Here is a 12,500-nt window from a genome sequence, read left to right on the forward strand (position 1 = left end):
CTGACCAGTACAGTAATATAGTGGTATAGACTGACCAGTACAGTAATATAGTGGTATAGACTGACCAGTACAGCAATAGACTGACCAGTACAGTAATATAGTGGTATAGACTGACCAAAACAGTAATATAGTGGTATAGACTGACCAGTACAGTAATAGTGGTATAGACTGACCAGTACAGCAATAGACTGACCAGTACAGTAATATAGTGGTATAGACTGACCAGTACAGTAATATAGTGGTATAGACTGACCAGTACAGTAATATAGTGGTATAGACTGACCAGTACAGTAATATAGTAGTATAGACTGACCAGTACAGTAATATAGTGGTATAGACTGACCAGTACAGTAATATAGTGGTATAGACTGACCAGTACAGTAATATAGTGGTATAGACTGACCAGTACAGTAATATAGTGGTATAGACTGACCAGTACAGTAATATAGTGGTATAGACTGACCAGTACAGTAATATAGTGGTATAGACTGACCAAAACAGTAATATAGTGGTATAGACTGACCAGTACAGTAATATAGTGGTATAGACTGACCAGTACAGCAATAGACTGACAAGTACAGTAACATAGTGGTATAGACTGACCAGAACAGTAATATAGTGGTATAGACTGACCAGAACAGTAATAGACTGACCAGTACAGTAATAGACTGACCAGTACAGTAATATAGTGGTATAGACTGACCAGTACAGTAATATAGTGGTATAGACTGACCAGTACAGCAATAGACTGACCAGTACAGTAATATAGTGGTATAGACTGACCAAACAGTAATATAGTGGTATAGACTGACCAGTACAGTAATATAGTGGTATAGACTGACCAGTACAGCAATAGACTGACCAGTACAGTAATATAGTAGTATAGACTGACCAGTACAGTAATATAGTGGTATAGACTGACCAGTACAGTAATATAGTGGTATAGACTGACCAGTACAGTAATATAGTAGTATAGACTGACCAGTACAGTAATATAGTGGTATAGACTGACCAGTACAGTAATAGAGTGGTATAGACTGACCAGAACAGTAATATAGTGGTATAGACTGACCAGAACAGTAATAGACTGACCAGTACAGTAATATAGTGGTATAGACTGACCAGTACAGTAATAGACTGACCAGTACAGTAATATAGTGGTATAGACTGACCAGTACAGTAATAGACTGACCAGTACAGTAATATAGTGTTATAGACTGACCAGTACAGTAATATAGTAGTATAGACTGACCAGAACAGTAATATAGTGGTATAGACTGACCAGTACAGTAATATAGTGGTATAGACTGACCAGTACAGCAATAGACTGACCAGTACAGTAATATAGTGGTATAGACTGACCAGAACAGTAATATAGTGGTATAGACTGACCAGAACAGTATTAGACTAACCAGTACAGTAATACAGTGGTATAGACTGACCAGAACAGTAATATAGTGGTATAGACTGACCAGTACAGTAATATAGTTGTATAGACTGCCCAGTACAGTAATAGACTGACCAGTACAGTAATATAGTGGTATAGACTGACCAGTACAGTAATATAGTGGTATAGACTGACCAGTACAGTAATAGACTGACCAGTACAGTAATATAGTGGTATAGACTGACCAGTACAGTAATATAGTGGTATAGACTGACCAGTACAGTAATAGACTGACCAGTACAGTAATATAGTGGTATAGACTGACCAGAACAGTAATATAGTGGTATAGACTGACCAGTACAGTAATATAGTGGTATAGACTGACCAGTACAGTAATATAGTGGTATAGACTGACCAGTACAGCAATAGACTGACAAGTACAGTAATATAGTGGTATAGACTGACCAGTACAGTACTATAGTGGTATAGACTGACCAGTACAGCAATAGACTGACCAGTACAGTAATATAGTGGTATAGACTGACCAGTACAGTAATATAGTGGTATAGAATGACCAGAACAGTAATATAGTGGTATAGACTGACCAGAACAGTAATAGACTGACCAGTACAGTAATATAGTAGTATAGACTGACCAGTACAGTAATAGACTGACCAGTACAGTAATATAGTGGTATAGACTGACCAGTACAGTAATAGACTGACCAGTACAGTAATATAGTGGTATAGACTGACCAGTACAGTAATATAGTAGTATAGACTGACCAGAACAGTAATATAGTGGTATAGACTGACCAGTACAGTAATATAGTGGTATAGACTGACCAGTACAGCAATAGACTGACCAGTACAGTAACATAGTGGTATAGACTGACCAGAACAGTAATATAGTGGTATAGACTGACCAGAACAGTAATAGACTAACCAGTACAGTAATATAGTGGTATAGACTGACCAGAACAGTAATATAGTGGTATAGACTGACCAGTACAGTAATATAGTGGTATAGACTGACCAGTACAGTAATATAGTGGTATAGACTGACCAGTACAGCAATAGACTGACAAGTACAGTAATATAGTGTTATAGACTGACCAGTACAGTAATATAGTGGTATAGACTGACCAGTACAGAAATATAGGCTGACCAGTACAGTAATATAGTGGTAGAGACTGACCAGTACAGTAATATAGTGGTATAGACTGACCACTACAGTAATAGACTGACCAGTACAGTAATATAGTAGTATAGACTGACCAGTACAGTAATATAGTGGTATAGACTGACCAGTACAGCAATAGACTGACCAGTACAGTAATATAGTAGTATAGACTGACCAGTACAGTAATATAGTAGTATAGACTGACCAGAACAGTAATATAGTGGTATAGACTGACCAGAACAGTAATAGACTGACCAGTACAGTAATATAGTGGTATAGACTGACCAGTACAGTAATAGACTGACCAGTAGAGTAATATAGTGGTATAGACTGACCAGTACAGTAATAGACTGACCAGTACAGTATATAGTAGTATAGACTGACCAGTACAGTAATATAGTGGTATAGACTGACCAGTACAGCAATAGACTGACCAGTACAGTAATATAGTAGTATAGACTGACCAGTACAGTAATAGAGTAGTATAGACTGACCAGTACAGTAATAGACTGACCAGTACAGTAATATAGTGGTATAGACTGACCAGTACAGTAAAATAGTGGTATAGACTGACCAGTACAGTAATAAAGTGGTATAGACTGACCAGTCCAGTAATAGAGTAGTATAGACTGACCAGTACAGTAATATAGTGGTATAGACTGACCAGTACAGTAATAGACTGACGAGTACAGTAATATAGTTGTATAGACTGACCAGTACAGTAATATAGTGCTATAGACTGACCAGTACAGTAATATAGTGGTATAGACTGACCAGTACAGTAATATAGTGGTATAGACTGACCAGTACAGTAATATAGTGGTATAGACTGACCAGAACAGTAATATAGTGGTATAGACTGACCAGTACAGTAATATAGTGGTATAGACTGACCAGTACAGTAATAGACTGACCAGTACAGTAATAGAGTGGTATAGACTGACCAGTACAGTAATAGAGTGGTATAGACTGACCAGTACAGTAATATAGTGGTATAGACTGACCAGTACAGTAATATAGTAGTATAGACTGACCAGTACAGTAATAGACTGACCAGTACAGTAATAGACGAACCAGTAGTACAGTAATAGACTGACCAGTACAGTAATATAGTGGTATAGACTGACCAGTACAGTAATATAGTGGTATAGACTGACCAGTCCAGTAATAGACGAACCAGTAGTACAGTAATAGACTGACCAGTACAGTAATATAGTGGTATAGACTGACCAGTACAGTAATATAGTGGTATAGACTGACCAGTCCAGTAATAGACGAACCAGTAGTACAGTAATAGACTGACCAGTACAGTAATATAGTGGTATAGACTGACCAGTACAGTAATAGACGAACCAGTAGTACAGTAATAGACTGACCAGTACAGTAATATAGTGGTATAGACTGACCAGTACAGTAATAGAGTGGTATAGACTGATCAGTACAGTAATATAGTGGTATAGACTGACCAGTACAGCAATATAGTGGTATAGACTGACCAAAACAGTAATATAGTGGTATAGACTGACCAGTACAGTAATATAGTGGTATAGACTGACCAGTACAGTAATATAGTGGTATAGACTGACCAGTACAGTAATATAGTGGTATAGACTGACCAGTACAGTAATATAGTGGTATAGACTGACCAGTACAGTAATATAGTAGTATAAACTGACCAGTACAGTAATAGACTGACCAAAACAGTAATATAGTGGTATAGACTGACCAGTACAGTAATATAGTGGTATATACTGACCAAAACAGTAATATAGTGGTATAGACTGACCAGTACAGTAATATAGTGGTATAGACTGACCAGTACAGTAATATAGTGGTATAGACTGACCAGAACAGTAATATAGTGGTATAGACTGACCAGTACAGTAATATAGTGGTATAGACTGACCAGTACAGTAATAGACTGACCAGTACAGTAATATAGTGGTATAAAATGACCAGTACAGTAATAGACTGACCAGTACAGTAATATAGTGGTATAAAATGACCAGTACAGTAATATAGTGGTATAGACTGACCAGTCCAGTAATATAGTGGTATAGACTGACCAGTACAGTAATAGACTGACCAGTACAGTAATAGAGTGGTATAGACTGACCAGTACAGTAATAGAGTGGTATAGACTGACCAGTACAGTACTATAGTGGTATAGACTGACCAGTACAGTAATATAGTAGTATAGACTGACCAGTACAGTAATAGACTGACCAGTACAGTAATAGACGAACCAGTAGTACAGTAATAGACTGACCAGTACAGTAATATAGTGGTATAGACTGACCAGTACAGTAATATAGTGGTATAGACTGACCAGTCCAGTAATAGACGAACCAGTAGTACAGTAATAGACTGACCAGTACAGTAATATAGTGGTATAGACTGACCAGTACAGTAATATAGTGGTATAGACTGACCAGTCCAGTAATAGACGAACCAGTAGTACAGTAATAGACTGACCAGTACAGTAATATAGTGGTATAGACTGACCAGTCCAGTAATAGACGAACCAGTAGTACAGTAATAGACTGACCAGTACAGTAATATAGTGGTATAGACTGACCAGTACAGTAATAGAGTGGTATAGACTGACCAGTACAGCAATATAGTGGTATAGACTGACCAAAACAGTAATATAGTGGTATAGACTGACCAGTACAGTAATATAGTGGTATAGACTGACCAGTACAGTAATATAGTGGTATAGACTGACCAGTACAGTAATATAGTGGTATAGACTGACCAGTACAGTAATATAGTGGTATAGACTGACCAGTACAGTAATATAGTAGTATAGACTGACCAGTACAGTAATAGACTGACCAGTACAGTAATATAGTGGTATAAACTGACCAGTACAGCAATATAGTGGTATAGACTGACCAAAACAGTAATATAGTGGTATAGACTGACCAGTACAGTAATATAGTGGTATATACTGACCAAAACAGTAATATAGTGGTATAGACTGACCAGTACAGTAATATAGTGGTATAGACTGACCAGTACAGTAATATAGTGGTATAGACTGACCAGAACAGTAATATAGTGGTATAGACTGACCAGTACAGTAATATAGTGGTATAGACTGACCAGTACAGTAATAGACTGACCAGTACAGTAATATAGTGGTATAAAATGACCAGTACAGTAATAGACTGACCAGTACAGTAATATAGTGGTATAAAATGACCAGTACAGTAATATAGTGGTATAGACTGACCAGTCCAGTAATATAGTGGTATAGACTGACCAGTACAGTAATAGACTGACCAGTACAGTAATATAGTGGTATAGACTGACCAGTACAGTAATATAGTGGTATAGACTGACCAGTACAGTAATAGACTGACCAGTACAGTAATATAGTGGTATAGACTGACCAGTACAGTAATATAGTGGTATAGACTGACCAGTACAGTAATATAGTGGTATAGACTGACCAGTACAGTAATAGACTGACCAGTACAGTAATATAGTGGTATAGACTGACCAGTACAGTAATAGACTGACCAGTACAGTAATATAGTGGTATAGACTGACCAGTACAGTAATATAGTGGTATAGACTGACCAGTACAGTAATATAGTGGTATAGACTGACCAGTACAGTAATAGACGAACGAGTAGTACAGTAATAGACTGACCAGTACAGTAATATAGTGGTATAGACTGACCAGTACAGTAATATAGTGGTATAGACTGACCAGTACAGTAATATAGTGGTATAGACTGACCAGTCCAGTAATAGACGAACCAGTACAGTAATAGAGTGGTATAGACTGACCAGTACAGTAATATAGTGGTATAGACTGACCAGTACAGTAATATAGTGGTGTAGACTGACCAGTACAGTAATATAGTGGTATAGACTGACCAGTACAGTAATATAGTGGTATAGACTGACCAGTACAGTAATATAGTGGTATAGACTGACCAGTACAGTAATATAGTGGTATAGACTGACCAGTACAGTAATATAGTGGTATAGACTGACCAGTACAGTAATAGACTGACCAGTACAGTAATAGAGTGGTATAGACTGACCAGTACAGTAATATAGTGGTATAGACTGACCAGTACAGTAATATAGTGGTGTAGACTGACCAGTACAGTAATATAGTAGTATAGACTGACCAGTACAGTAATATAGTGGTATAGACTGACCAGTACAGTAATATAGTGGTATAGACTGACCAAAACAGTAATAGACTGACCAGTACAGTAATATAGTGGTATAGACTGACCAGTACAGTAATATAGTGGTATAGACTGACCAGTCCAGTAATATAGTGGTATAGACTGACCAGTACAGTAATAGACTGACCAGTACAGTAATATAGTGGTATAGACTGACCAGTACAGTAATATAGTGGTATAGACTGACCAGAACAGTAATAGACTGACCAGTACAGTAATATAGTGGTATAGACTGACCAGTACAGTAATATAGTGGTATAGACTGACCAGTACAGTAATATAGTGGTATAGACTGACCAGTACATTAATAGACTGACCAGAGAGTGTTTCTTCCTAGAGGACAGGTCCAGCGTGGTGTCATACAGACTCTCTACAAAGTTCCTCAGACACGGAACATTCACCTCATTCTTCACCGTCTGGAAGGTCAAAGGGCAAAGGTCATAGTTCATACACAAAGCAGAGGAGTACAGTATATTACATGACAGACTAAGAGATATGAGAGGATATGAGAGGATATGAGAGGATATGAGAGGATATGAGAGGATATGAGAGGATATGAGAGGATATGTGAGGATATGAGAGGATATGAGAGGATATGAGAGGATATGAGAGGATATGAGAGGATATGTGAGGATATGAGAGGATATGAGAGGATATGAGAGGATATGTGAGGATATGAGAGGATATGAGAGGATTTGAGAGAGATATGAGAGGATATGAGAGGATATGAGAGGATTTGAGAGAGATATGAGAGGATATGAGAGGATATCAGAGAGAAGATATGAGAGGATATGAGAGAGATATGAGAATATATGAGAGAGATATGATTGGATTTGAGAGAGATTTGAGAGGATATGAGAGGATATCAGAGAGATATGAGAAGATATGAGAGGATATGAGAGAGACACGTATTGCGGCTACAGAGACTAGTATCTCTACAGAGCAGAGGATTACACACAGATACAGGATAACTAGATATGAGACAGACTGGTGTAGAGACTTACTGCAGCTACAGGAACCAGTATCTCTACGAAGAGTCCAGCCAGAGAATGCTTAATGTCCTTATCCTTCACCTCCAGGAAATACTGGGCACACTCCTAGAGAGAGAGACATGTATATAATATGACTATACACACTCCTAGAGAGAGAGACATGTATATAATATGACTATACACACTCCTAGAGAGAGAGACATGTACATAATATGACTATACACACTCCTAGAGAGAGAGACATGTACATAATATGACTATACACACTCCTAGAGAGAGAGAGACGTACAGTCGTGGTCAAAAGTTTTGAGAATGACACAAGTATTGATCTTCACAAAGTTCGCGGCTTCAGTGTTATGAGATATTTTTGTCAGATGTTACTATGGTATACTGAAGTATAATTACAAGCATTCCATAAGTGTCAAAGGCTTTTATTGACAATTACATTAAGTTTATGCAAAGAGTCAATATTTGCAGTGTTGACCCTTCTTTTTCAAGACCTCTGCAATCCGCCCTGGCATGCTGTCAATTAACTTCTGGGCCACATCCTGACTGATGGCAGGCCATTCTTGCATAATCAATGCTTGGAGTTTGTCAGAATTTGTTTGTTTTTGTTTGTCCACCCGCCTCTTGAGGATCGACCACAAGTTCTCAATGGGATTAAGGTCTGGGGAGTTTCCTGGCCATGGACTAAAAAATGTCGATGTTTTGTTCCCAATGCCTTAGTTATCACTTTTGCCTTATGGCAAGGTGCTCCATCATGCTGAAAAAGGCATTGGTCGTCACCAAACTGTTCTTGGATGGTTGAGAGAAGTTGCTCTCGGAGGATGTGTTGGTACCGTTCTTTATTCATGGCTGTGTTCTTAGGCAGAATTGTGAGTGAGCCCACTCCCTTGGCTGAGAAGCAACCCCACACATGAATGGTCTCAGGATGCTTTACTGTTGGCATGACACAGGACTGATGGTAGCGCTCACCTTGTCTTCTCCGGACAAGCTTTTTTCCGGATGCCCCAAACAATCGGAAAGGGGATTCATCAGAGAAAATGACTTTACCCCAGTCCTCAGCAGTCCAATCCCTGTACCTTTTGCAGAATATCAGTCTGTCCCTGATGTTTTTCCTGGAGAGAAGTGGCTTCTTTGCTGCCCTTCTTGACACCAGGCCATCCTCCAAAAGTATTCGCCTCACTGTGCGTGCAGATACACTCACACCTGCCTGCTGCCATTCCTGAGCAAGCTCTGCACTGGTGGTGCCCCGATCCCGCAGCTGAATCAACTTTAGGAGACGGTCCTGGCGCTTGCTGGACTTTCTTGTGCGCCCTGAAGCCTTCTTCACAACAATTGAACATCTCTCCTTGAAGTTCTTGATGATCCGATAAATGGTTGATTTAGGTGCAATCTTACTAGCAGCAATATCCTTGCTTGTGAAGCCCTTTTTGTGCAAAGCAATGATGACGGCACGTGTTTCCTTGCAGGTAACCATGGTTAACAATGATTTCAAGCACCACCCTCTTTTTAAAGCTTCCAGTCTGTTATTCTAACTCAATCAGCATGACAGAGTGATCTCCAGCCTTGTCCTCGTCAACACTCTCACCTGTGTTAACGAGAGAATCACTGACATGATGGCAGCTGGTCCTTTTGTGGCAGGGCTGAAATGCAGTGGAAATGTTTTTTGGGGGGATTAAGTTCATTTTCATGGCAAAGAGGGACTTTGCAATTAATTGCAATTCATCTGATCACTCTTCATGACATTCTGGAGTATATGCAAATTGCCATCATCAAAACTGAGGCAGCAGATTTTGTGAAAATTAGTATTTGTGTCATTCTCCAAACGTTTGACCACGACTGTACATAATATGATTATACACACTCCTACAACACTGAGATAAACTGAGAGAGAATAGTTATAGACAGGCCATTTTGGTATCCGCGGCGACAGTACTTCTAGGTCTCAACAAGGCAGTAGCAATACACATCTGCCACACACACACACACACACACACACACACACACACACACACACACACACACACACACACACACACACACACACACACACACACACACACACACACACACACACACACACACACACACACACACACACACACACACACACACAGCTAAATAAACCAGTAACAGGTCTTTGAGAGATAACTTATCACCCACACACCTGCATGAACTGGAAGGAGGCCTCGAAGTCCTCTACAGGGTACATCTTGATCCTGAAGAACTTGACTCCCATGATGAGGCTGATGGTAGACTGGAAAACATAGTGGTTCTGTTCCTTCTGTCTCAACTCCTTCAGCTCAGAGATGAACTTCCTCCTCACAGCAGGGAACCTGGCAGCACAGACATTTGGGAGGGAAATCAATACGTCACTTATCATGCCATTCTGATACATCTTTATACATATAGCTAACAGTGTCTTTATACATCCAGTTTATAAAAGGTACAGTTATCTCCATGTCCTTTGTGTTTGCTTTGTTTTCTTTGTTTGTTTGTTTGTGTATTTTGCTGTGTTGCATCTCTTAAGTGTGTGTTCCGTACAAGGTTATTGGGAGATAATGTGTTCCCTACCAGGCTATTGGGAGATAATGTGTTCCCTACCAGGCTATTGGGAGATAATGTGTGTGCCGTACCAGGCTATTGGGAGATAATGTGTGTGCCGTACCAGGCTATTGGGAGATAATGTGTTCCCTACCAGGCTATTGGGAGATAATGTGTGTGCCGTACCAGGCTATTGGGAGATAATGTGTGTGCCGTACCAGGCTATTGGGAGATAATGTGTGTGCCGTACGAGGCTATTGGGAGATAATGTGTGTGCCGATCAGGTTATTGGGAGATAATGTGTGTGCCGTACCAGGCTATTGGGAGATAATGTGTGTGCCGTATGAGGCTATTGGGAGATAATGTGTGTGCCGTATCAGGTTATTGGGAGATAATGTGTGTGCCGTACCAGGCTATTGGGAGATAATGTGTGTGCCGTACCAGGCTATTGGGAGATAATGTGTGTGCCGTATCAGGTTATTGGGAGATAATGTGTGTGCCGTACCAGGCTATTGGGAGATAATGTGTGTGCCGTATCAGGTTATTGGGAGATAATGTGTGTGCCGTACCAGGCTATTGGGAGATAATGTGTGTGCCTTACCAGGCTATTGGGAGATAATGTGTGTGCCGTACCAGACTATTGGGAGATAATGTGTGTTCCGTACCAGGCTATTGGGAGATAATGTGTGTGCCGTACCAGACTATTGGGAGATAATGTGTATGCCGTACCAGGCTATGTGTGTGTGTGTGTGTGTGTGTGTGTGAGACTCTGACTGATCTGCTGTGTATCTGTGGACCAACAACCTTCCATCACTATAATGAACCAACAACCCTCCATCACTATAATGAACCAACAACCTTCCATCACTATAATGAACCAACAACCCTCCATCACTATAATGAACCAACAACCTTCCATCACTATAATGAACCAACAACCTTCCATCACTATAATGGACCAACAACCTTCCATCACTATAATGGACCAACAACCTTCCATCACTATAATGAACCAACAACCTTCCATCACTATAATGAACCAACAACCCTCCATCACTATAATGAACCAACAACCTTCCATCCTATAATGAACCACAACCTTCCATTACTATAATGAACCCCTTCCATTCACTGTAATGAACCAACAACCTTCCATCACTATAATGGACCCTTCCATTAATATGGACCCACAACCTTCCATCACTATAATCAACACTATATTACACCTCCCATACTGCCCCTCATATGAATCCTTTATCACCATAATGGACCAACAATTCATTATTTCATCACTATATTGATATCATCTTAATCTTCAATACACACTTCTCTGATTAGGTTTGCTGCGACTCCAACAGGTCAGCGCACCATATGCATGTTCGTGTGTGACAGGCCCAGTTTCCCTCCTTGTACTTGAAGTGTCTGAAAGCCAGGTTAATGCCACCACCATGTATTCCTGAGGTGGAGGTGGGGAGAGAGAAGGGGGGGGGTGGGAGGAGAGGAGAGATGGAAGAGAGTACAGGGCAACCATGAAGAACAAATATTACAATACTATTTTTATGTTTATTTATTTTCCCATTTGTACTTTAACTATTTGCACATTGTTACAACACTGTATATATACATAACATGACATTTGAAATGTCTTTATTCTTTTGTAACTTTTGCGTGTGTAATGTTTACTGTACATTTTTTATTGTTTATTTCACTTTGTTTACTATCTACTTCACCTGCTTTGGCAATGTTAACATATGCTTCCCATGCCAATAAAGCCCCTTAAATTGAATTTAAACGAGATGGAGAGAAATCAGAGCAGAATAATCTTTGCGTGAGGGATTCTGTGATTTTCTTCCTCTGACTCATGCCAGATATTACGCCTGGATAGGTATTTCAGCTAACCACGTCATATATTACGCCTGGATAGGTATTTCAGCTAACCACGTCATATATTATAGCAATCTGGTTCCCGACGGCACACTCCATGACGTGGCAACCATTGGTTGATGCATGCAACGTCTGAGCAGGGGAATGCGACCATAATATGCAGCTTTTGGTGATGAAACATATTTTGATGATGAAACACACAGCAGTTTTACCTGTTTGAGTACTTCTATGAGCACCAGGGAGAAGATGAAGTCTATGGCCAGATCCCTCCGCTCCAACAAGTAGTCCTTCTGC

At 39.8% G+C, this 12,500-nt stretch overlaps 1 protein-coding gene across 1 annotated transcript in view; it reads right to left on the reverse strand.

The window, feature by feature from the left end:
• fryb (furry homolog b (Drosophila)) overlaps window positions 1-12,500 on the reverse strand; it is a 154,312-nt gene that overhangs the window by 117,571 nt on the left and 24,241 nt on the right. The window contains exons 5-9 of the mRNA XM_045208247.1: window positions 12,396-12,500; window positions 11,673-11,783; window positions 9,946-10,153; window positions 7,788-7,880; window positions 7,101-7,199 (exon numbers count right to left, since the gene is read on the reverse strand). The exon at window positions 12,396-12,500 is cut by the window's right edge and continues 9 nt beyond it. Of these exons, the coding sequence (XP_045064182.1) occupies window positions 7,101-7,199; window positions 7,788-7,880; window positions 9,946-10,153; window positions 11,673-11,783; window positions 12,396-12,500 (616 nt within the window). The remainder of the gene's footprint in view (window positions 1-7,100; window positions 7,200-7,787; window positions 7,881-9,945; window positions 10,154-11,672; window positions 11,784-12,395) is intronic.

Source organism: Coregonus clupeaformis, chromosome 27 (genome assembly GCF_020615455.1).
Source record: "Coregonus clupeaformis isolate EN_2021a chromosome 27, ASM2061545v1, whole genome shotgun sequence".
In the NCBI taxonomy this organism is placed as follows: Eukaryota; Metazoa; Chordata; class Actinopteri; order Salmoniformes; family Salmonidae; genus Coregonus; species Coregonus clupeaformis.